The sequence below is a fragment of the Teleopsis dalmanni genome, chromosome 2 (assembly GCF_002237135.1).
Source record: "Teleopsis dalmanni isolate 2A chromosome 2, ASM223713v2, whole genome shotgun sequence".
Lineage (NCBI taxonomy): Eukaryota > Metazoa > Arthropoda > Insecta > Diptera > Diopsidae > Teleopsis > Teleopsis dalmanni.
Window position 1 is genome coordinate 185,120,633 of NC_051847.1, and position 26,862 is coordinate 185,147,494.

The window sequence follows — 26,862 nt, forward strand, 5'->3', positions numbered from 1 at the left end:
TTTTTTTTGTGACTAAGTACGCAGACATATTTTATAGACTAATTGCTTCTTATAAAATATGTGATAATTTTATCAAAAAAAACTGTTTATTTATTATTTGTGTTTTTATTAGTGTATAAAGCTGTGATGTGTTAAATATATAAAACAATAATATTTTAGACAATACTTTATAGTGTAACTTAATGACTTATTAAAATTTACGAAACAAATAGTCACTATTAATTTTTATTTGCCGTTAAAAACAATTTTATATCTTTATTTGGAAAACAAAATAGAAGTGATAATTAAGTGCCTATAATTGCAGCTATTAAATTAATTTATAAAGCAGACACTCATAAGTTGTTTAGAATTGACACCCCCAAACGAAAATTGCTATGTATTTTGTTCAAATATAAACTGGAATTTAATTCATTCATTTTTAGTTTTATCTGCTATATGCTAATTGCTTGACGTAAAAAGTATAAAAATAACATTAAATCAAAATATTTAGTAAAATGTTATGATAGGTATATTAAAAAAATACTATTGGAGTAGGCGTTTTCAGATACAAACGACCTGAGCAAGCATAGGTGGTCTCTGATATCTATTTTAATTAAAAATGTGTAACTTATATTCATATTGATAAAATTATTTATGCAATATAGTAATTATATTCTTTTACTGAAAAATACAATACCATATTACCAAAAGATAATATCAGTTGTTTTATTAAATTGTGATTTAACGTCAGTCTATTTTACTTAATAGAAACTATTGTACTTAATAGATAGGTTTTGAAAAGTAGTGAACTACAACAACAAAGATTTTTTTTAACGTTTTTCATTAATTGAATTTTTAGCTGACCATACAGCTGTAATAAAACATAGGAAATGAATTTGTTAATTAACTTTCACAGCAAATTAACAAAAAACTACAAGTTCGAACATACAAATCAATGTATCCAATGGGGCGGGGCGTTCATCGGCGCAATATACCGATGCGTTTGTAAAGAACAGCGAGGTTTTAAGCTTTTACGGCTGGTATCCATGTAAAACTCTGGACCTTCTTCAAATCAAGTACGGCTTTGGGTTGGTTGGGTAATGAAAGCTGATTGAGAGGTTCAAATTTGACAGGGTACGAGTTCAACCCTTGATACTTGTAATCTCAAAAAATTCTTTAGAATAATTACATATAATAAATAATTCCAGGATCACTGAAGATGGATATTTGACAATACTCGAAACAGCTGTTTAGTCAGTGTTTCAACAGCATTCAATTGATTGAAAATAGTATAAAAATAATTTTTGTTGCTGTAGTTCAGTTTTATATTATTAATATTGTATTAATATGTATTAATATTGTCTTATTAAACTATATAATTTATAATATTGCTAAAGATCACTTTTCTTACAGCCTATAATTTGCTGTCATTTTAAAAATAATTTTTAAAATTAAGTTTAATATATGCGTTCATACTAATAAACTACTTTCTTTTTTAGAAAGTTGAGAATTTGTACTGTAATCTAGACATTTATTGTGCCTTGTTTATGAATTTGGAGTATTTTACCAAGTCAAGTTTTCTCTAAAAATTGTAGTATTGGATTTATATAACAGAATTTTATTTTTTTATCCGATATGAGATGCTCCACAGGTACTTCTTTCGTTTATGCATTAGTGTTGGGCAACCCTCTAGCATGTCATATGAGGTCTTATAATTTTCACTACACAACCCACAAATGCCTTTACAGTAAGTTTCAAGTTTTGTAAAGTGCCGTACTCAATTCTTGGAATTATTCTTAAGTTATTTTTACTTGGCCCGGGGCGGTACGCAGATCTTAGATTTATCATCAAATAATCACGAAGCTTTTGAGGAATATATAATTCAGTCAGCGAGAGGGCGGGACTCTGCAAAAATCCCCCAGCTATCAAAGAGTAAAAGTTCCCAGGTGCACTAATTCAACATAAGACTTACTTAGTAAAACTAAGTATTCTTTGCTAAATTTGTCTACAATTTCGTCGCCGGAAATTCCATTGTAACCTGAGTCCCATAGGTTTCATATCTCTCTAAGAGACTCCATCACTAGCCTTGATGTTCTGATATAAATTAAGAGCGTGGCTATCAGTTAGGATAGATAATTTATGGATTTATTAGCTACGTTCAAGGTTAATTATGTACGTCTGTCGATCGCATAAAATTCTGTTTGAAATATAGTTGTGTTTTATCTAGCTCTTCTGAGTATTTCAGACCCAGCCCAGCAACACTTGTTCAGGTTTCTTTGTTGATCAGAGAACCATTCCAACTATTTTCATTACTCAGTTCAGTTTTAACAACGTTTTATTAACAGCTAACAAAATATCGTTATAACAGCTTTAATAACACCATTACGAAGACATTTTATTTTATAAATATTTACTTTTATTCATAAAATATAAATAGGAAAATACTTTGATATCATGCCATGTTATTTCAGCGGTTTCCACTTCATGTATCATTTTTCTTCGACATGTGTTTATTAGTCGCTCAATTTGTTTGCTGCCTTATCGGTGTCAGTCAGTTAAAAACTAAGTTGTCGTAAAACCCACGAAAGGTTTTAACAATACTTTGTTTCTGTAAAAATATTTGATACATAATCTTATGTTTTGTCAAAGAAATACATACGATTTTTTTTAATTTTTATTTAGGAGAAATCAAAAAATTAAAATAAAATAAAAATCCTTTCTACATCAAAAATGGTCCATTGCTTATGACTTGCTCTATTAAATAAAAACAATATCTATTATATAGAAGGTCAATTCATTTCACTCGCGCAATCAGTCAGTGCTCAACTTAGCTTAAATAAACACATTATGCAAAACTCAAAGTGTAATCAAACAACATTAAAATAAACAAAAAAATAATTAACGTGACAGTTAACTGCATCAAAAAAGTAAAACCAGTAAGAAGAGAATAATTTTACAAAATATTTATATAGGAAATGTTTCTTCCTTTACATAATAATACCCTTAGTCTCTCTTACATTACATATATTTATTATTTTTATTCATAGGTTCGCGGTACTTTAAAGTCATGGACAAAATTGTGGTGTGTGTTAAAGCCCGGGCTGTTACTTATCTACAAAAGTCCTAAAACAAAAAGTAGTCACTGGGTTGGAACTGTACTTCTAACATCATGTAAACTGATTGAAAGACCCAGCAAAAAAGATGGTTTCTGCTTTAAACTTTTTCATCCCTTAGAACAGTCTATATGGGCACCACGTGGTCCAGACAGAGAAACTATAGGTAACTCCATATCACTAATTTTTATATGGCAACTAATTATATTTTTTTTAAATAGGGGCAGTCGTTCAACCTCTACCAACCGCTTATCTGATATTTCGTGCACCAAGTCAGGCGGCTGGTAAATGTTGGATGGATGCACTAGAACTCTCGCTACGTTGTTCGGCTTTATTGTTGCGTTCGAATAGTAACACAGGCAATTGGCAAAGTACTAATGTTAATGATAGCGGTCAGATATCGCATGAAACACAATGGTCAGAAGCTGATTATGAAAAGCATTTCGATGAGCATGGTAAGCTATAATAATTAACTTAAATATTTTCTTATATCTTTTATTGATAAAAAAAACTAAAAAAATTACTAAATTTATTTAAAAAAATGCATACATAACTTGCAAAAGACTTATTATCGGACAAACGAACACAAAAAGGCACATCTCAATTTCTTATGGTGCCCAGTATGGATTCTGCAAATAGATCAAATAATAGTCCGTACAGAAACATATCACCGCGTACTCAAACACCAATATTTCAACAACTCTATCTAACAATGTGCAAATATGCTGATCTTAGTAGAACACATAAGTATAAAAATGAACCGAAGGATTCCATTGGTGATTTGAGTGAATCATCAAGTGTTGATTTTTCTCCGTATCTATTAGATCCATTGCCCACACATGAATCTTTTAAAATAAGAAATAGACGTTTTAGTAAATCGCTTTCATTGGATACGTTGCGAAATGGCATATCTTCAAGTGATGAAGATGATATTCATTTCAGTCAAAGTTTAAAGAAAAATATTATATCGTGTTCATCGCGTCCCGTTAGCGCTCCACCACTTATAACGAAACCAATAAACGCGACTAAAAAGGGTTTGCAATACAATTTTTTGTATGCTCTTAATTCATCATACATATATTCATCTTTAGTTTACGCTAGATATATGTATATATTTATATATATAAAAAGCTTATAAGTACCATATATGCAATCTTTTAAATTATTATATTAAATTATATTGTCAAGTGTGTGTACTGACAAAGATCGTAGTAATATATATCCGCACTTCTAGTATACACAAGCTCGTTCTTCATGGAACGGTAATATAGTTTTTCGCCTACTACATATCGATTTTGTACTAATCTAGTAATCATATTGTGACCTATTCATTGAAGGCCTTGAAAGAACAAAACTACGATTATCTCTTCAGTTTTAGTTCTGTTTGGGATAACAATATTCTTGTTGTTGTATAGCCTACGCTGACCTAAACATCAAGCATTCGGTTTTGATGAGTGTCGATTATTGGGATTACAATCTTCTGCTTCTTCTTCATCTCGTTTTTATTTATACCTACTATTCTTGTTGTTGTTGCTATCTAAGGTAACTGGAAACTCTATTATTCAATGCTGTCATGCTTTTGAATATAGACTTTTTCTTCGTGTTCTTTTTATCTATTTCTTCGTCGTCTTCGCATATAAAGATGACAAATAACTACAATTGAATGAGATGGATAGAGTGAAGGAGTGAAGTGTAGAAGTAAAGAAACGGATAGCTATGAATGCTAAATCTAAACGTAGTCTTGACGAAGTAAGACCACCTTAATATGAAGACCACCATTTTTTATAATTTTTGGGCATAAAGATAAATGTTGTATATCATGAGGAATACCGTTGCAGTTACGAGGATAGGGCAGACATATTCTTGCGTGATAAATAAGTTTTAAGTATGGACAGTTCATGGTTTTTGATACTATTAATTTATTCTTGCTGTGTTTAGTATTCTTTATAATTTTGGGTTCACTTCCGACGTGTTATGTTAGCTCGTTTTTACTGTCACAATATTGTATTATGAATGAACTTAGTCGTCTAAAAGCGATAGTTAACTTTTTTCTTCTTCATTTTTAAGAGTTATATTACCCGATATGATATTTTTAAACAAGTTTTCAACTTGAAATTTGGTGGCTCTTACTTCGGCACAGCATTCATTTGGATAATGATATACCTACGCTGTACTCCGAATCTATTCTTAGTAATAGAGAGGAATATAACGACTTTGATTTTAGATGTGTATCTTCTTTAATTGAAAATTAGGAATTATTTTTTCAAAATTATTATATTTCTTCTTCTTCTTGTTCTTGAGTTAGTGCTATTACGCACTTTTACTCTATAATGGCTGGCGGGCTTATCACTACCCCACACTAGCCTTTAACTAGGCTAAGAAGTCATATCATTTATTAGTTTTTTAGTTGATGACGGACCTTAAATCAGCATATTTTCCTGAGAATTCAGAAGTGGACTTGAGAATTGTTAGGGCGGGGTTAAGTAGCATATCAACTTTAGTGAATAATTTTAGAGCTCTGTCTCCGATATATTTTTTCACTGAGTCAATCCTAAGATCTCTATGTATGTCTGTTGATCTAATATACCATGGAATCTTAAACAGTCTGTAATTGCTTTATGGTAGTATTTGAGGCTTTGCTATATGTAACACATCCGTACAGTAGTGCTGGTCTAATTACTTGCGTATAAAGTAACTTTCTGTTTTTAAAGTTGAAGTGATAATTATTAAATAGCGGCTTTAATAAATGTAAAATCTTAGAGCAGCTATTCCGTTTGTATTTCAAATGTTTAAGCCAATTGAACCGTTTGTCAAAAGTGACCCCCAGATATTTTATGCTATTCTCCCACCATATCTCCGTGTCACAAACGCTCACTCTTGGAGGATGCTGTCTTCTTTTTCGAGTTATAAATATAGCCTTGGTTTTGTCATTATTAATTTTAATCTTCCATTTTTGGAAGTATTCCACCATAAGGTCTATATTTCTAAGTAAAGTGTTGCTTACATTTATGGCATCCCGATCCGAGTAGATCAAGCACGTGTCGTCTGCGTAAAGCGCCATTGACGTGGGACTTAAAGTGGGGATGTCTGCCGTATATACATTAAACAATGTATATATATATATATATATATATATATATATATATATTATATTAATGTATTATATTTATATTTTTTAACTGTGAAAAATTGTTTTTAAAAATTTGAACTAATTATATATTATTTTGACATCTATCACATCTTCCTTGAATTTTTACAGACAAGATATTAAAAGCCGAAACAAATATATATATATAAACGGCAAAAAAAATTTATAGACTTTTTACAATATTTACAAAACTACATTTGAAAAAACAAAAATAAATTTCGAAGATTTATAAGGGTTTCTACGAACTCTTAAAAGAATGTAAGAATAAATTTTCAAAAAATAGTTAAAAATTTATAGTAAAATGTTTTAGAATGAAATTATGCTCTTGCATTAGGCGTATACTAAGTAAATATAAACCATATATCATTAGCATCATTAAAATAATATTTTCTAATATTATATGAATTTTCGTTAATTTTTCTAAAAAGTTAAAGTAGCATATTGTATTTTGACAGATATCACTTCTTCCTTGATAATTTACAGATAAGATATTGAAAGCAAAAATAAGTATATATAAATGGCAAAAGGAAATTTGTGCTCACTTTACAATATTTACAAAACTAAATTTAAAAAAAAATTAAAAATCCGTAGATTCATAATGGTTTCTACGCGCTCTTTGGAAAATGTGAGAATAAATTCAAAAAAAAGTTAGAAATTCCAAGTAAAATGTATCAATAATGAGCTTAGGTTCTTACGTTAAGCGTGTGCTAAGTAAATATAGACCATAATCATTAGTATCATTAAAAAAAGATACAAATATATTGTTGTGTACTATTTAAATATATTAATTTTGTCATACAGATTTGGATGCCGATAGTCAAAATGAAGGTGGAAATCTTCCAATGTCGGGCGCTGAGTCAGGAGAAACTGATTCAGATGCTTTAGAACAAGATGATCGAGACTTACTGTGTGATGGCGCAAAAGAAACACGTTACGTGGGGCTTATAGAAGAAGAGTTTAATCAGGTATGGTACTTTTCTTAATATGATAATTTATTAGTATCTAAAATTTTTTCTAACTGTACAGCACGTCGGTGAGCAAGTAGAAGAACTAGCTGAAGAAAATAAGAGCTTAATATGGATATTGGTGAAACAAGTCCGTCCAGGCATGGATTTAAGTAAGGTGGTTTTGCCTACTTTTATTTTAGAACCACGTTCGTTTTTGGATAAATTATCTGATTCATATTATCATGCAGATAAATTGTCGAGGTTAGTGACATAAAATACTCATTCTTATAAACAAAATATTCACTTCAATAATTTCTTAATTTTAGGGCTGTCGAAGAAGATGATCCATTTACACGTATGAAAATGATTGTTGAATGGTATCTATCAGGATTTTATAAGAAACCCAAAGGCTTAAAGAAGCCTTATAATCCTATATTGGGAGAAACATTTCGTTGCTATTGGGAGCATCCTAACGGCAGTCGTACATATTATATAGCTGAACAGGTTTCACATCATCCGCCAGTGTCGGCATTTTATGTAACTAATCGACAAGATGGTTTCTGTATTAGTTGCTCTATATTGGCTAAATCAAAATTTTATGGTAACAGTACATCAGCTGTACTTGAAGGTGTTGCCACACTTACACTTCTGCCACGTGGCGAAAGTTATACGTTAACCACACCTTATGCACACTGTAAGGGAATTTTAATGGGCACACTTTCAATGGAATTAGGTGGCAAAATCAATATAGATTGCGAGAATACAGGATACAAAACAGAATTAGAATTTAAACTTAGACCATTCTTAGGTGGTAGCGATCACACGAATTTAGTTGTTGGTAAAATAAAATTAGGAAAAGAAACTTTAGCTTCAATACAAGGTCATTGGGATTCGGAAATCTTTATTAAAGATACAAAAAGTTCTGAAGAAACATTATTGTTTGCAGCAAATAAGGAAACAAAAATGAAACGCTTGGTAAGACATGTTGTACCTTTGGAAGCGCAATTACCTACTGAATCAGAAAAACTATGGCTACATGTGTCAGATGCTATAAAAAGGGAAGATCAAATTGCTGCTACTGAAGAAAAGACGGTGCTTGAAGAAGCACAGCGAAATGGTGCTAAAGAACGAAAAGCGATGTTAACTAATTGGATACCTGCACATTTTCAACAGGATATTTTAACTGGACAGGTAAGTGTCGATTTCTTATACATTGTATTTCTATACAATGCACGTCGATGGGAGTTGTTGTTATGTTGTGGCCCACGGAGTTCTGTAAAGTAGATAGCATAAAAGGAATTACATGACGAATATATGGGTTAGAGTTATGGTTGTGTGAGTGAGGAAGGGATTGTTATGTAGTAGAGATGGATTAGAGATGGGGGGCATTTAAATTGAAGCCAACCAGGATCAAGACGGAGAAACTTATAATTGTACTATTTAAAAGAAAGTACTTTGTAACTAGAATGATAACAGAAGACTATAGTAATATTGCACAGCTAATAGATATGTTTATTTTTGTTAACGTCCATTAACAGAGTTTTCACAATATACAAATACAAATTGCTGAGAATGAAAATAATAAAGTAGTAGGTCTAATACATCTAACAGTATTTCTTATCATAGCATGAGATATAAAGATGCTTTTTAATTTATTTTTATTTTTGAAGAAGATGTTTGAAGAAGACGCTGCTCTAAGTTAGGTTAGGTTGAAGTAGGAGTTTTGCACATCAAAGCCCACTAGAGCTCACATAATATGCTGTTGTGATAGTCTAGAATATACAATAGATACCATGTTCATATGCAGACCAGAACGGACCTTAAAAAAAGATGACAGTGTTCAGCATACAGACAAAGCTGAAAAGCATGATTTTCATTCAAGTGAAAATGTGCCAATCTGACAAATCTGTAAACTTGCCATGCCAACTCTTTCAGGTCAATAAAGTTGGACATTGCTATAGAAGGTGTGACATGGCTTCCCCCTCTTCTTTAGTGCCACAATCACAACAAATGTAGAACTAGTGTCTCATAACATGCCTTCGTAGTTCGCAGTTTTCTTTCAGCACCGATACTGTAGTACTGAGCAGGTTGCAGAAGCGGGTCGTAAAGCTTTTTTTATTTTTATTTTATTATGGAAATTAAAAATTAAATTCTAAAGAATATGTTATTATGTCTTTTTTAATAATTTACACAAATTATCTTTTTTCTAGTGGATTTATAAATATGCCGATTTACGTCCCTGGGATCCACGGAATGACGTTAAACAATTCGAATGCAATTATAAAGTATTAACAAAAACCCGTCACCAAGCGCCTTTGGTTCGTACTACAAGTGTTCTTAGTGGTGATCAAATGCATGTTGTAGTCACTGATTCAATACCAATGCCTGTAATCACAGCACAACGTAAAGTTAGAAATATGATACAAGCAGAACAAAATGTTTCGGACTCAAGTCAATCGAATGATGAAGTGGTGTTGAATGCAGTGACAGACAAATCTCTTAAAAGGTATGTGTATAATCATGCATAAAGTAAAAATTATAAAATTATAAAAATTATAATAATTATAATTGTTTTTATAAATATTATAATTATAGATTGGCAACATCATTGGATCAAGTCAATAGAACTTTAGAAGAAAATTCCCGACAATTAAGAATTATAGAGCTTAAACTTGAACGTATGGAATATGCACCGCCATTTACGACTTGGAAAAATCCTACTGAAACGGATGTAGCAGTTTCGAAACTTATGCGTGGGCTACCTAGTACAGTACCGCAGTCTTCTGTAGTAAAAGCTGTTGCATATGGTGTGATCAGCGTAATATGTTATGTTATTCTAAAATGGTTTTTTAAGTAAAAAAAAATGTCTATATTGCATGAAATTTAATACGCTTCCATATGGCTTATGAAAAAATAGAACCCTGCCTCAAAGATAAATATGCTCTCAGGTTATTGATTACACGGTATAATACACATTATAAAATACGGTTTCATTGCTTGATCATTTTCAAAATTTATTACTGTAATCTATGACGGCAAACTTTATATATCCTTTCCACTATAGAAAGATTTTTAGTATTAAATTAAAAGAGTTTGTAAATTTCTTTGTAAAATTATTTAATCTAAAATTATTTGCAATATTTTATATATAATGCACTAAATTTGTAGACTTGCTGACATGTATCATTTAAGACGAATAATAAATATAATTCTAAAAATTATTGAATTAATTTGTATATACATACATAAGTTTAATATAACAATTCCATGATTTTTCACATTTTTTGGGATTCTGTCAATATACATAAAATTATTAACCTTATAATGAAAAATTGATAATCAATGTTGAAATTTTTTTTTACTTTTTTGTGTGAAATTTATAAATTTTATTCAAGCACTTTTTTTATAATCCTTAATTAACTAAACACTTATGTACACTGAATTTTTTATAAACTAATTAATATATAGCAATTTGTATACACGAAGATTTATAAATTCGCTAATCTTAAGATTGAAAAAATAGCTGCTTACTTTAAAGAAAAATATATTTAGAGAAAACGATAATGTTTTATTTGTTATTACAAAAAAAATATATATGAATAGTTAATAAATACTGTCTTATTTAATAGAAAGTGCTGCAATTAGTTAAAAAGTTTCAAGATTAGCAATTTCAACTCATCTAACCTACGGAGACGACCAAATGCCACGATAAGTGATGTCAGTTCCAAGAACGACCGGATCTACTTCCCGGAGCTACCTGTCGCTATAGACTACCAAGAAAATATCTCAAAATTATTTTCATGTTATTGACGTTTCTGTAATGTTCTTCTAACAGAGATTTCGGGAGGTCACCTAAATAATTCACGTTTCCCTCATGTTGTAGAGAAAGAAATTCCAGGTAAGAACAGGTCCAAGAACAGGTCCTACCAAGAAAATAACTCAAAATTATTTTCATCTTATTGACGTTTCTGTAATGTTGTTCTAACACAGATTTCGAGAGGTCTCCTAAGTAATTCACGTTTCTCTCATGTTATAGCCTAAATTCCAAGTGCGAACAGGTTTACATTAAGGAATTACTTGTCTTTTATTAGCTGCTCACACAACCAAGTGTCAACTCGACTTTTGAAACTATAAAGGGTCGCTTACTCCTTTCAGGACCAAAAAGGATGTATTGCCATGTCCAGAGCATTTAAATGATATTATTTTGAGATGTTTTGCTTAAGTATGACTTCGTCGCACCTATTCGTATCTAACGCAAGCACGCAACCTGACATATATTTAAGAAGGATTCCTTTAGATAATTTCACTAGTTCAAAAAAAAAATCGGTTACCTATTTGACTATCATAAATGAATATATATCGTAACTATTTGAAAATTGTTTTAATATTGTTAGCTTAATATTAACTCTATAGTTGATGAAACTCAGTCTTTTTAGTGATGAGTTTAAAGTATAGATTTAAGTTAGAATGATGTCTTAGTCTTTAAGGTTTAAGGTTTAGTTTTGGGTTTCGATATAAATATTTCAGTGAAAACGTTATGAATTTTCTATCAAGTCATCACAAGTCAAAGATACTCAGTGCAGAATCCAGAGAACATTACAAAATAATTTTTTTTACCTATCATAGACTTAACCATAATAATTAATACGAACTACATCTAAGGTTATATTAGAGATGTTAAAGAGGGCAATACATTGGATTATGAAGTAGTGTTCCACCTATCTTTCCGGCACATAAGTAAGAAGTTGTGTTCCATCTGGCCGATAGAGTTAGAATTACTAATAGAATTACTGAAATTAACGTAATGCCATGCCGAAACGCTAACATGACACTTGGTGGGTCAAGAAGTAATAACAGAGAGAAGATGTCTTTTGATAATAGTGAACTTGGAGTCCAGAAGAAACTTTGCCTAAATACGTTTGAAACACTTGCACATTATTACCTAAAGTTCATTCAACTCGTTTTTATCAAGATTGTAGTCTATATCAATATAATATAATTGTACTATAATAACATCTACTTAGTTTGATTCAGTCAAAATTACTAGATTAATTATTACGAATTACTAGATTGATCCAATTAGTCTTTTGTTGGGCACCAAACAGAATTATATTCTGCATACCAAAAGCTTCGTAGTACTAATATAGGTTAATATCATATTTTAGACTTGTTCTTTGTGTTGTAACACAGCTTTCATTAATATCTAATAACTATCTCAACACTATTCCTTCAGATTACTTTGCAATAGTTATTAGATACAAGGTGCAGCAAAAGTTGTAAACTTTCCGATTTATAGTTTCACTATTGATAATGTTTATATTACCTTATACACAGTTAACGTTCAATTCGTTTATTAGCTTTGGACTCCCTATCTGTATAGGGTAAATAAATATAATGTTGTACCAGAATCACAACTGAATTCTTTAAGCTCATATTGGTTTCGGTGATAAGTTTGAATGGGCTGAAAATCCTATGAAAACATAGAAGGCAGCAGATTATTTAAGAGCTTATGAGAGAAAAAGACTACGATTTCGACCTTTCGAGCATAATTGACAACGGATTATAGGAAAACCAACTATTGTGAACAACTTTTTTCACGCTTTACGTTAATATAGCTTTGTTTTCGAAATCTATGGCTTTAAAGCCACAATTTTTTTATATGACAATCACAAATAACAAGTAAACACGTCATCTGCTGTCAAACCGGCGTGCACAGGAAGTCCTGCCTAGAAATTATATGTAAACTTTTTTAAAGATAACTAGTTGTTCTCATGTATCGCTGGGTAATATTGGTTCCAATAAATTCTGGCTGCTGTTACATCCCTAATATTAAGATGTCGTCGTTTAATCTGTTGTTGCTGTTGAAGCCCGAAAATATCTATATTGCAGGAAATATAAAAGGAATTATAACGTAAAAAACCTTCGTTAGGATATGAACTAGGGGATAAGTAAAAAAAAGAGGGGTTGTTTGGGATCAAAAATAAACGAGGTGGATGGGATTTAATTGAAACTAATTTGGAATTACATTTCTGAGGTGGAGAAAACTTTACACTTTAATAAGACGAAAGCAAGATCAAAAGCGCTTAAATTGGTGTTCTCATTCAGCCAATTAGACTGCCAATTAGGACACCTGTCGGAAATTGATTGTTCAGCAGTTGATTATACTCCTATCTCAATTGGGTTAAGATAGTTCTTGCTGAACGAGGAAGGTGGCATTAAGCATTGAAAATATCACGCAGATATACGCTGAGATGTTTCTTGCTATGCAATCATAGTTCTGAAGAGGATACTGTATATGTGAGGGCGAGTGTTAACATAGTTTACGTTTATGTTCAAGATCACTGATGTTAATTCTATTGCAAAAGGATTCGATATATATATGATACAAAGAAAGTGATCGACGGATCTATTGTGAAGGAAGCTTTCTACATTGTCATTGTGATTACTTAAATATATTTATTTTCGTTTTCGTTTTCAGATTCAATAATTACTGATCATTTTCCTTCTTAATCTAGCAATGTCATTATAGTTCTGGTTGGTTGGTTGCAGTGGCAGGTCATTAGATAATTTCCATGTGCCTCAATTAGCGATGTTTCGCCGGTTTGCTACCACATACCTCGCAAGAACCCTTTATATAGTAGAGTAGGGACTTAATCCAACCCGTCGAACTTTAAAAAGTTAATTGGTCTCTCGATCTCACCGATGAAAAGTCAAAGAAGTATCTTTTTAAAAATCTATTTCTTTTGGACACCAAAGCCAGGCATTCACAGAGAAAATATATTATGGTTTCTTTTTTCTGCGGGTTTCCACAACTTCTGTAGTGAGGATTATGTGGAATACGCAGTTTCTCTGCGTATACCAATGAATTATAGTTCCAGATTTGAGAACAGGATATTTCTAATCCTGTTTCAAGTAAAGTAATTTTCGAGTGATAGTCATATTCATCATAGTTAATTTCAGCATAAATAGTGGCCTGTCGTGATATCATGAAAATTGTATCTGAATGAGTTATTTAATATCATTTCCAGATTTAAAGATATTGGTAATAGTGGCTTAACAAAAATTATGGAATATATTTTCTTTGTAATTATCCATTTTTTTTTAGATAGTTTATAGAGCGTACTTAAATTGAATGTCTTTTTTATATACTACTAATATAAGAACCTAAATAATATAATAAATTAAGTTAAATAAAATTTAATTACAACTTAAAGTTTTTATTAAGTACTTTCGCAGTTAATAATAAAATTTTACTGTAAATGTTATTTGAAAAGAAATAAAATTAATTACTTTTTATTGCGAATAAAAAGTTTTTGCACTGAATTTAATTTATAATTAAATGTAAAATTTAAATACAAGTATACATACAAAAAGTATATAATGGATTTATATATAAAAATAATATTGCTGTAAACAAAGAAATTTTCATCAAAATTTATAAGAATCCCATAAATAATTATATGTTAAATAAAAATATACAATCATTTTTGCCTTTTTACTTATAAAATAAATTTTTATTCTACATAGATTTTTTTTTTTTTCGTTAATAATCAGTTTTCTTTTCGCAGTTTTCTAGACACTTTATGTTTGTTAATATACTTGTACAATGTATATTGTATGAATGTATTTAAATAATACAATTATTTTATAGTAAATTTATTATTATTATGTATTATAGATTTTGTTACAATATCAGAAATATATTTGTTAACACCCTGTATATACTTATATTACATGGACATTACATGCTGCATGGCAGGTAATTGCAATTATGTACCTAAATTAATACAATACAATCAGCAAACGTGTACAACATTCAAAATTTAATTAACTTATATATACCAGATATATATACCATATATATATAGATATATACATATACATATCTTTTTTTTTTGTTTTTTTGTTTTTATATATTGTAAATTTTTTGCATTGGTGGAACGCACTTCAAAACGCTATAGTTCTTAGCTATGATAAGTAATTGTAAGGAAATCATTTTTAACAAAACATTAATGAAAATAGATTCTTGCCATAGAACATAAAATTATTAACTAAACATTAATAAAAAAATAAAATAAAATTTGTTAACATATGAGTTTTAACAAAAATAAGATTTAGTTGTCTTAATTTTTTAACACCAATCATTTGTCACCAATAAGTTAAATGCTACGTTCTAGAGCCAATTATGTACAGAGACGACCAAGTGTTGCGAACCATTCCCAAGAGAGACAATGCCAGCAGGTCTCTTCGGGTTATGATAAAAACAATTACACGATAGCTGCGACAGATGTCTATTTACAAAAGACATATCTACAAAGTTGCACTGGATTCGAAATATATATATACATATATATTATATATTGTTTTTGTGGTAACTCATAGAAATCTATAAGGAAAATAAAGATAAAAACCATTACAAAAACGTATTCATGTGTTAGGATATGATTAGGCGAAGAACGTGTGATAAGGGAGGAGATCGTTTGGGAATAAGAGTGGATTAAGGACGGGTGGGATATTAATTAAAGTAATCTTGGGTGTATCAGTACCTTTCTTTAGCTAGGAGACCCAAAATCTTCGAGGTCCTTTTATCCAACAACCTGACCGAGCTATTATCCTGTAATATTAGGGACCTAGTCAGATTTATAAAACTGTCAGGTTGGTTTTCCTTTACCTTAACCTAATGGGGGAGTCATTAACTTTTTTGATGTTGATTGTATACTGATCTTTTAATCTATGTACGTACCAATGCTATTCTGTAGTACTACAATGGGTACCACATTATTTGCGCTTAAGTGGGCTTTTTTGGAAACAAGGCCGCCACTCCAATCTACCTGGGTCTAGGTAAAAAACCTAAACACTTTAACTTGACGGAACTCAAGTTGGTGAGTGCATGCGGTAATCAAAACAGATGAGCGACAGCATGAAGATTCTGAGTACACCGATGTGAATGGGCAGAGTTAAGTATACCTATTTATTATAGGAACCATGGTGTGACCCAATTCAGAATAAGATCTAAGGTGACACCCATTGTTGCAATAGTTGCAGCCAGACAGAGATAATCATTACTAAATCATTACTGCATATGTATCTAGCGGTTGGGATGGAAAATGGCTGCCAGATGTAGATTATTGTGGGAAACGTTGGATAGTTAGAAGACAGTTGTTGGGCAGCCAGATCTTCTAATTGCATAGCTCTAATCGGTCTGGCTATGCAAAGCTAAACAGCGACTGAGGTGACATCAGTTAACTGTTGCACCGAACTGAAGTTTGATTTCTGCTTATAGTAAGGACGCAGACGGAACATTTTGAAGACCGAGATTAGGTTAATTCCGACCATTAAAGGTAATTTAAGAAGCAAGATGGTCGGAACTTGCTTATTAGTGGAAAAAACATATACAAATGACAAATGTGAAAAAAAGCACGTACCTGCTGTTGTAGCCGCGTATGGAAATGGTGAACAGTTCTTGGTCATTGACGAGCAGGTGCGAGACGTAGATCCAAATTGACGAATAGCTGCGAGAAATAGACCCGGTCGTTTCTGGAGTCTATTTATATACGTCATAAGTTGTATCTTATATAACTGTTAACATTATTAACATGTCATATTGTGGAGTTAATTATAATTTTAAAATAATAAAAAAAAATTAATACATTTAGTGTTTAATAATAAAAATAATAAAAAAAACTGTAGCGCTTTAAATTTGTTCACCACTATTTTAATGCAAAAATCTGTATATTTACCATATAGTATAGAATTAGATATACTATAATATAGTTAACTGTTTGCAAAAATTTATAATATTTATGTATAGTTAACCTTTAACGAAACTATAATTTGCTTAACATGTATGAATTCGAACATGATTAATAAGTGTGCTCTTTTGGCGAAACTGTTTAGGACAGTAGGAACAGGCATATGGCTTCTCTCCGGTATGAATTTTCATATGATTGTTAAGTGTTGAAACTTGACGAAAATTGGTTTCGCATACTTTACATTTATATGGTTTTTCTCCTGTATGAGTCTTAATATGGTTATTAAGTGTGCTGTGTTGAGAGAATGCACGCCTGCAGACGCCGCAAACAAATGGGCGATCGGGACACTCACCTTTATATGTTGTTACCTGTGTTACACGTTCGTTGGCGTTGTATTGTTCTTTGGGCACAATGGTGCTGACTGTTGTATTACTGTCGAGTATATGCAACAGCGGATGTTCAAATTGTAGTTGTTGATGTAACATATTGGCATTTAGTTGTGTTGCCTGTGGATGCCCTGCTAATGTTGTGGTTGGCATGTTGATTCCTCCATGTGGTGGTGGGGCGGTTCCTGCCATTGTTGTGGTTGTTGTTGGGTTGGTTGCTGCAGCTGTATTGCGTGTAAATTAAACAAAGGCTTTGTTAGGGGAAAATGATGTTAACATTTCAAAAAGAACGTCGAACGCACAAATGTCTCACCTGTAGCGTGCGTCTTCATGTGATTCGAAAGCGTGCTCTGCTGCCGGAAGTTCATAGAACAATAGGAACAGGTGTAAGGCTTATCACCAGTGTGTATCTTTTTATGATTGGCCAATGTGGCTTGTTGACTGAAACATTTATCGCATGACTCACATTTAAAGGGTTTCGGATCCAAATGCGTATTCTCATGATTACGCAGTGTACTTATATGTGGAAAGCGTCTTTTGCAGATATTACATTGATAAGGCTTAACCAATTCTTCTGCTTGTGGTGAGTTATAACTGCCTGAATATAAATTCTTCGATATTGGTGTACGATTCTGGTATGAGTTCTGAGCTCCCTTACGTGAAGATGGCTTGGTTGGTGGTTGATAATTAAGTAATGACGTTGGTGTACTGGACTCTATAAGAAACAAAAAAAAATGTCGATTATTATAAAGCTTTTTTTAACTTTGGAAGATAAACCCTGAACGAACCCTTATGAGTTTTTATATGATTAATTAGTGTACTTTGTTGCCGAAAATCCTTAGCACATATGTTACATGTGAATGGTTTTTCACCGGTATGAATTTTAACATGATTTGTTAGCGTTGATATTTGACGAAAAGCTTTTTCACAATGTTTACACTTATACGGTCGCTCGTCAGTGTGTATTTTCATATGATTACGCAGTGTAGTTAATTGACGAAATTTATTTTTGCAAACATGACATTGTTTCTTTTTACGCGGATCATCGACTACCACCTCTTCTTCAGTTTGCACTTCTATCTTAGGTGGCGATATGGGTGTTGGATTCGGTGTACTTGTAGTAGAGGATATATCTAGTAGATGTACTAACGGATGTTGCGGATGTAGCATAGCTTGATGTGTTGGATGTTGTATGGCTTGTACGGCAGTTAGCTGATGCAGCGCAAATGGACTCTGTTGTAAACCTGCAGCAATTGTTGTTTGCTGCTGCACAGTAGTTGGTGTTACTGCATGTGTAGATATTTGCGGTGGCGGGTAATGTTGATAACTGGTAGCCATTGCTGTTGCAGCTGTGGCGTGATTGAGATGCATCATTTACGAGGTATTCGAGAAAATCGATAGTACAGTTTTTATTGTCGTCGTTTTTTTGTTAAAATTATATAAAAACTCCTAAATGTGTATAAAAAAACAGCAATATAAATATAAAAATTTCACTAATTAAAAACAATACTTCTTACCGATGAATTATTTTTTTAACAGTCTGCAATGCGCAACGTGAATGCCCCCTTCAGACTTCCACGTACTTGCTCACAATATTACACAATTTCTGTACAAATCTTAACCAACCACATATTTACAACTGTTTGCAAAAATATTTAACAATTTCATAACTTTTATTTGAGTTTCTTTAATAGTTAAAAATACACACACTCAAGGATGAAAAAATTTTCAGGAAAAGAAAACAAACCATCTGGGGCTTTGGTCATGGATGTCAAGTTATCAAAACAATATTGACAATTATCAGTGTTGCTTTCGAAAATTATGTTAGCGTGGTTTCCAACGGGAGTTTAATGCGAAATAGTGATGCCAGACTTATAAAATTTGTATATAAAACTAAAAAAGTAACACATATAAGATTTATAGCAGGTTTACTTGCCATAATATAAAAAATTATTTAAATCTTAAAATTTTTAGTTGAATATTAAAACTGGGATGTAATAAGCTTAAATGTAAACACAACTTCACGTCTGCAATAATCATTTTAATATACAGAATTTTGTTCTAACATATAAATTCCACTTCAATGTCATTTCAAATAATTATAAGAATTAATTATAAGAATTAATAAAAATAAATACAATAACTAATAAAATAAAATATAAATGTACAACTAATTTTTAAATTCCTGTCGAAAAGACAATGTATTATATAGATGTTACTCCAACATTTGCTTTTTTATAAAATTTATATTGATGTATAAATTAGCTGTTTTGTTTTGAATTTCAAATTAATTTATAATTTTTAGTTGTAATATATGATATGACACTGTGATATATTCGATCATGGCAACACTGTATGAATGTCAAAAGCTAAAAAGGAAACATTTGTGTATGTGTCCATCATCGGGATTGCGAAGAGCAATCGTGTCAACTAGCGTAAAATAAATACATATTATTAATTGTAAGTTATATTTTATATTATTATCAATAAAGTATATAACAAACACAAACTTTAAATTAAATCAATTATAAAATAAAATAAAATATGTAAGAAATTATTTTTAAAAACTAATGTTATACACTTTTTTAATTTCTATTTGTTTTTTAGAATATAGCACTTCACTTTAATATATAATTTAATTTGCCTTACTTACGTTCTTAGTTTGTACTTCACTTATGTTTTACTCGAGTTTTACTACGAGTGGCTCGTGGAACAACATATTATGAAGTTTAATCTATTGATAATTGTATGTCATAATAAACAAGGTATAAATTAAAAGTTTGTTACTAAAAATGTGCAAAACTGTAGTTAGAATGAATCGTTGTCGGATTTTTATATGGAATCGGATTAAACTTTTATCTTTATTTTGAATCAAAATCGAATGAATAAACAAAATACCAATTGAAGTTTTGATTATTTGCGTTGTACGAGTATGAATATGATATAGGTGACATTAATAAGCATTTTTATATACGATAAATAAACATTTATTTAATTTTGCGAAGTTTTTGCATTAATGAACTTTAGGACGTGTGCGAGTTAGGCTAAGTTGATGCTAAACCAAATGGGAGATTTTTTGGGATTTTTTGCACTGCACACATTTAGACATTTATCAACACGCATCGACACATCACCACATTATCGGCACAACTTAGAATTTCCCTCATTTAGAACGCAACTTAGCCTAACTCGCACACGACCTTAGTTTATAATTTTATATTTTTCAATTATAACATTTTTTAATAGCATTTTAAATTATCTTAATATTCAGCATCAGTTTCTATCTCTATTTCCGAATTAAACAAATATTACTAAATAAAAAAATGTGATAATCAACAGTGTAAATTCTTAGGTCGTGTGCGAGTTAGGCTAAGTTGCGTTCTAAATGAGGGAAATTCTAAGTTGTGTCGATAATGTAGTGATGTGTCGATACGTGTTGATAAATGGCTAAATGTGTGCAGTGCAAAAAATCCCAAAAAATCTCCCATTTGGTTTAGCATCAACTTAGCCTAACTCGCACACGTCCTTAATATTATAAAATGGTTTGCATAAAAATTATATAAAATTTAGAACTGAATAAATTATTTTAAATAATATTTAGGATTTCGTAAAAATATATCATTTAGGCTGTGTGCGAGTTCGATTAAATTGAGATAAAGTAAACTGAAATTTCCTAAGGAATTTTTCCACTGCGTTTATGTAAAAATTTATTTATTTATTTATTGCACTTATATATTATTTTTGATTAAAAATTATTTTTCATTTCAAATATGTTTATATATTAAACATCTTTTAAAATTTTTCATAATGGTAAGACCTCATTTATCTAATTTTTATTTAATTTATCCTACACGAAATTTTGGTAAATACCAACATTCGCTGCCATACCAACATAATTTACTATTTCTCTCAATTTACCATCAATTTATTCTAACTAACACATGGCTTACCGCAGTTTTTAAAAATAATTAAATGTTTATAATAAGCAAATTAATTTTAATTTTAAATTTAAATTTGCCTTCATTAAACAATAATAAATTTATAGTATTAAATTGGTAAATAAATACAGATTGTAGCTATACTAAAAAATAAAATCTAGAAAAATAAGTAAATATTACGGTTCATTAGTTTGTGATAAGACAACATATGTAAAATAAAAATATTTTCTTTCATAATTTTTTGGACACGGTTATGGTTTCCGGAAGTTTTCCGAGTAACTTGTGTTGGTATAGCCAATCTATATATTTATAGCTTTAAAGCATAATAACTCGACAGTGCTGTGTCAAAAAATGGCGGCACCCCATCAGCATAAATATCGCGTGGGCTAACGTTATCATGATAACGGAGTTGTATAATATATATTGATTAATTGTCGATTATGTTAAAATTTTTGTCACTGTCAATATTTTTTTCTTAAATAATCTGGCAATCTTAATAATCTTTGACATTTGCTTTTATGGTTGTCAATTGTGTTTACATTTGACAGTTGCAACGTAATTGGTTGGCTGCGTTTTATTAATAAAAATTTTATTTTTATAATATTTAAAAACGGGAACGTTTCGGCAAAATTATTTTAATAAATACGGGTTATATGGAGTAATTAATTTCATTTTACGAAGAAGTTTAATTACCGCAAAAATGAGTGACGACGAAGCGCCATCAGGCTCGGATAGAAAAAACAAACCAAAGAAGGAGGACAAAGGTTGTTAATTATATATATATAGTTTTTATTTATGTATTAAATTAAATGAAATATAAACAAGTACATTTAATATAAAGACAAGTGCAGGCACATAAAGTGAATAAAATTTTTTTGTGTCAAATATTAAAATTTTTGGTTTGTGCCTTTGATTAATTTAACGATTGTCAGGTTATTCATACAGTATGCTTAAATATCGTAAAAAGTGAAAAGTGTGTCGAAGCTTCTGTACTGTATAGACGGATTACTGTACGATGTAATCTCGTACGTTTTTAGTTTACGTTATAGTCAAGCGGGATGTATGATGCCGTACGATACGGTACTGGCAATGTTTGTTGTGTATTATAACAATATTATTTTATTTATTCATATAAATGGATAAATGTCTTTTTCTTTATTTGTTTTATAATATTAATATATTTTTTGTATATAAAGTAAATATGTATTTATTAATATATGTGTGTACTTATATTAAAACTGTACATAAACATAAACTATATAAAACATATATTATTGTAATCAATTGCTTTGAATACGGTATTATTGCCGTAAGATTTCACATCGTAAACTACAGCTGTACTGTACTGTACCGCAGTACAATCTCATATATCGTATATCGATTAAAAGGATCCTTATAATTACAAGGATCGTAAGCCGTAGTGTACCGTATTGCGTCCCATATATTGTAATAATAATTATAAGGATCGTAATAATTATAAAGATTGCATATCGTATTGTACCGCTAATTTGCTAATTTAATCTGTTTTTACTGCGTTTACATTGTGAGCATAAAAGTAGATTAAAGTATACATCGAGATGAAATTACTAATCTTGTTTTAATTTAGTTTCAATCTAATTTTTAATGCCAGATTTCCCATACAAAAGTTAATCTCGTTTAAGTCGATCTCCTTAGAAGTGGTGATTATTTTTTTGTGTAACTCTGTAAATGTCTTAATGTAGTAGATTTTTTTACGGTCTTAGAATTGGTAAAGAAATGCCAAAATATATTGGAAACAAACATTGAAAATTTGAAAATGGCGAAGTGAGTACAGTATTTTCCATACATTTATTTCAGTTTGTCATTGTCATTTTGTCAATGTGAACGTACGCGGTATACTTCGTTGCCCCAGAATATATTTTAAACTTAAATTTTAAAACAGCAATCACAGTTTCTCATTATCATTCTCATTTTAATATTTTACTTTTAAACATTTTTAGCTGACAAAATTATGGACTCGATGAGTAAATTTTTTTCTGCGCTACATTTGTTTTCCACTGGAGATGATTCCGTTGATGAAAGCAGTGGAGTCAACAAGGTTGGATATTTATTTAAAATACATAATTTTAATATAAATAAATTTATATTTGTATATTTTGTTTAGGTAATTCATGAATTGTCTTTTGATGGTTTAATAAAACACTGGAAACATAAAGGCTTCAAGAATATTGTGACAATGGTAGGAGCTGGTATCTCCACATGTAAGTTTTATATGCTTAAAAGAAAATATAATGAAACATAATATAAATTATATTTACAGCTGCTGGCATACCAGATTTTCGTTCACCTGGATCTGGTCTCTATGATAATTTGAAAAAATACAATTTACCATATCCTACAGCTATATTTGAGTTAGATTATTTCAATGAAAATCCCCAACCATTCTTTGCCTTAGCTAAAGAATTATATCCGGGCACTTTCAATCCAACACCATCACATTACTTTGTGCGTCTACTACATGAGAAAGGCTTATTGCTTAGACATTACACACAAAATATTGACACTTTGGAACGCATCGCAGGTATACCTGGCGAGAAGTTGGTGGAGGCGCATGGTACATTTCACACAAATCACTGTTTGGAATGTAGTAAACTATATACTATGGAATGGATGAAAGATCAGATATTTGCTGATAATGTGCCAACATGTAGCGTTTGCAATGGCGTTGTGAAGCCTGACATTGTGTTTTTTGGTGAAAATTTACCAGCAGATTTCTATGCACTACCAGAGAAGGATTTCAAAAAATGTGACTTGCTGATTATAATGGGTACATCATTAGAAGTGCAACCATTTGCAATGCTTGTTGATCATGCAAAATCTGATTGCGTGCGTTTGCTGATTAATCGCACTAAAGTGGGTCAGAATAACGACAGGTTAAGTTGGTTTAGTGGTGGACCGAGTTTGAATTTTGACAGCAAGAAGAATACAAGGGATATAGCTTATATTGGTGACTGTGATGATGGTGCGTTTGCATTAGCTGATGGTTTGGGCTGGGGTAAAGAATTGCGTAAACTAATTCAAACTGAGCACCAACGTTTAAAGAATGAAGCTAAAACTGAAAAAGAAAATATTGACAAAATTAAAAAAATTGAAGATACTGACATAAGTGCTGAAAGCACTGAAGAGCCTTGCACTAGCAAGCAGGCTAGCTCTAGAGTTAAGAATAAAAAAATAACTGTAACAGAAGACGTTGATAAAAATGAGGAAAGTGAAGATATTGATAAAATTTCTAAAAGCACTAATGACTCCAGCCCTAGTCGCAAGCAGGTTAGCCCTAGTGTTAAGAATAAAAAAAAAACTGTAGTTGATGAGGCTAAATTATAAGTAATTCGTGCAATATATATTAAATATATATAGAAATATGTTATATTTATTTTCTTAATTAATATTTATAATTTTAACCTTTTAAATTGTAATATATAAACAGTGTGCAAATAGTACATGCAACTAAATAAATTTTATGTGTGAAATTGATAATTATTTATTGAGCTAATTTAACTGATTAATTGAATCTTAACAGGTAAAGTGGTTTTTGATTTATTTTTTTAGATTTAAAAAGTAGAAATCATGACAATATTAAAAGCTCTTGTATTGATTTTCATTCTCAAAACCATTGTAAGCTATAGAGGTTATTCCTATGGTGACATGTATTGGTAACGATTTAATTGTTTTAAAACTAGTCCATGCAACCACTCTTGATGAAGTTGCTGTGGTTAATTCGTCAATTGAAAATATTCCGGTCGGACTAATTAAAGTGTAGCAGGATGGTAGCATTCAAACTCTTGTAAATGTTTGTATTTGTGCTGAGTATATGACGTTCTACTTGACTATATGACAGCAGGTAAATTTTAATGAGCTATAATGATTTTTGGGGCACTATGATACATTACTAGTAATAAATAATAAGTAAATCGAACTTAGATTTATTTAATCTAATAAGATATTTCAAAATTGATCTGTTCAGATATTAACTTTCTACTATATAGTATAGATTATACAGTTTTTGTACACTTTATATAAAATAATAATAATACTTAATATAAAGTTAACTATGCTGTGATTTTTTAGATAAAATATCCTCTAATCAGAAAGTATTCGTAATTTAAATGACATGCTATTCGAGATAATATTTTTTGTAACATTAACTATTGACTTTCCACTGATCTGCCAATTTTTAGTGCTGTTCTAAATCGCTCAATTTTTAAATGAGTCACGATTTGATACCACTTGAGAAATTGTAAAGTATATTTTTTTTTTGATCTGAGAATTTAGAATGTGGATTTGTTTTTCTTTGATTTTCAATAGTGAGAACATTGATGCGACACATTATCATGACCGTTTAGAGTTTCAAGAACGGTTGAATCTAAGTCCCGGAGCCACTTGGCGAGTTTAAAGACCACGTGCAAAAAATGACTACATAAGCAGATAATGTCGAGACAAGTCGACAATTAATAAATGGATTAGAGCTTTCAAAATGAGTCCTATCCATGTCATTATCAATATTTATTTTTTTAATTAAAGTTTTTCGAATTACTCAGATTTTTTGATTATGCAAAACATTAATAAAATATATTTTTATTATATTTATTATATTCATTATATATTAATTATTCTTTACTTCTTTTACTAAACAATTAAATATCCTCAATCCAATTCGTTTTATTTTTAATTTCCGGAAAATCGGATATCATGAGCTGATGTTCATAAGATTTTGTTGAAGATTTATCTATAATTCACACAGCATAAGAATGGTCAATATACTATATATATATTTAACTTTCTATAAGGAATTTGGCAGCATGTTATATGTCACAAGCCAATCTTGTGTGCACATGATTTCGGATTACAACAAAATCAAGGATATGATAGAATCCACAAGGAAAATGTCATTCTAAAGACTGCTAAAACAATCCCATTAATGAAAATGGGATTGTTTTAACATATTATAGATGAGTCGAAGGAGTAAATAAGATCTTAAGAGGGAACGTTTTTTTTTAAATTTGTATGTAGAGTGATTAAGTTGGATTATACAAAATTATGGGATTTAAATAGAACGAAGATGTGCATAAAAAAATCTTCAATACAACTTCATACAGCTTAAAGCTAAATATAGAAGTTACGCATGATTTACTAATAAACTAATATCACTACCTGTAATTTTTGTCTAACTTGTTAGATTGTGTTAAATAGAAGCGTACTGATAAAACTGTCAATAATCCCATTTGAAGACATCTAGTGCCCATTATAATGACTTCAAAATTGTCTGAGAGAAAAGAGTTACACTAACCATTAATTATGTTACTAAGTATACATAAGCACATACCTTTTTCTGAACTTATAAGCAATTGGTCCCAAGGCTATGTGTCTTAGCATACGAAAAGTGACTATGAATCCGTGAAGACTAACTATATAGAAGTGAAAGATATTTTTATATTATTGTATAATAAAACCATTTTGTTTTATTAAAGTTATGAGTTTATCTATAACTCATTGTTCACATTCTTTCACAGTGGAAGGAGCTTCTATAAATATTATCGTATTTTCGATTCTTCATTTGTGT

General features: G+C 30.5%; 3 protein-coding genes across 7 annotated transcripts in view; 2 read left to right on the forward strand and 1 right to left on the reverse strand.

Annotated features, from left to right (window-relative positions):
- The window catches only part of LOC119680929 (oxysterol-binding protein-related protein 8), a 52,255-nt gene extending 41,875 nt beyond the window's left edge, over positions 1-10,380 (forward strand). The window contains exons 4-10 of one of the 3 annotated variants that reach the window (XM_038093953.1): positions 3,027-3,258; positions 3,314-3,547; positions 7,042-7,205; positions 7,267-7,448; positions 7,514-8,378; positions 9,398-9,693; positions 9,783-10,380. In XM_038093953.1, the coding sequence (XP_037949881.1) occupies positions 3,027-3,258; positions 3,314-3,547; positions 7,042-7,205; positions 7,267-7,448; positions 7,514-8,378; positions 9,398-9,693; positions 9,783-10,044 (2,235 nt within the window). In that variant the 3' untranslated portion in view covers positions 10,045-10,380. Of the gene's footprint in view, positions 1-3,026; positions 3,259-3,313; positions 3,548-3,619; positions 4,127-6,758; positions 6,952-7,041; positions 7,206-7,266; positions 7,449-7,513; positions 8,379-9,397; positions 9,694-9,782 lie in introns of those variants that run through there. The other 2 variants (XM_038093954.1, XM_038093955.1) reach the window with 2 other exon arrangements.
- A 4,721-nt stretch (positions 10,381-15,101) lies between these two features.
- On the reverse strand, positions 15,102-19,187 carry LOC119680931 (gastrula zinc finger protein XlCGF26.1-like). 3 transcript variants are annotated; one of them, XM_038093957.1, is made up of 5 exons: positions 18,843-19,185; positions 18,114-18,774; positions 17,639-18,040; positions 16,613-17,549; positions 15,102-15,573 (listed from the first exon to the last, which is right to left on the reverse strand). In XM_038093957.1, the coding sequence occupies exons 2-4, from the start codon at positions 18,697-18,699 to the stop codon at positions 17,026-17,028; spliced, it is 1,512 nt and encodes a 503-aa protein (XP_037949885.1). In that variant the 5' UTR covers positions 18,700-18,774; positions 18,843-19,185; the 3' UTR covers positions 15,102-15,573; positions 16,613-17,025. The 3 variants fall into 3 exon arrangements, with proteins under 3 accessions (XP_037949885.1, XP_037949884.1, XP_037949886.1); XM_038093956.1 differs by lacking the exon at positions 15,102-15,573 and having other exon boundaries at positions 17,026-17,549; positions 18,843-18,964; positions 19,034-19,185; XM_038093958.1 differs by lacking the exon at positions 15,102-15,573 and having other exon boundaries at positions 17,371-17,549; positions 17,628-18,040; positions 18,843-19,187.
- Positions 19,188-21,816: 2,629 nt separating this feature from the next.
- LOC119681661 (NAD-dependent protein deacetylase Sirt2) lies at positions 21,817-24,656 on the forward strand. Its single transcript, XM_038094919.1, has 4 exons — positions 21,817-22,027; positions 23,243-23,340; positions 23,407-23,503; positions 23,563-24,656. Exons 1-4 carry the CDS (start codon positions 21,964-21,966, stop codon positions 24,624-24,626), a joined length of 1,323 nt encoding a protein of 440 aa, XP_037950847.1. The 5' UTR covers positions 21,817-21,963; the 3' UTR covers positions 24,627-24,656.
- Positions 24,657-26,862: the final 2,206 nt, after the last annotated feature.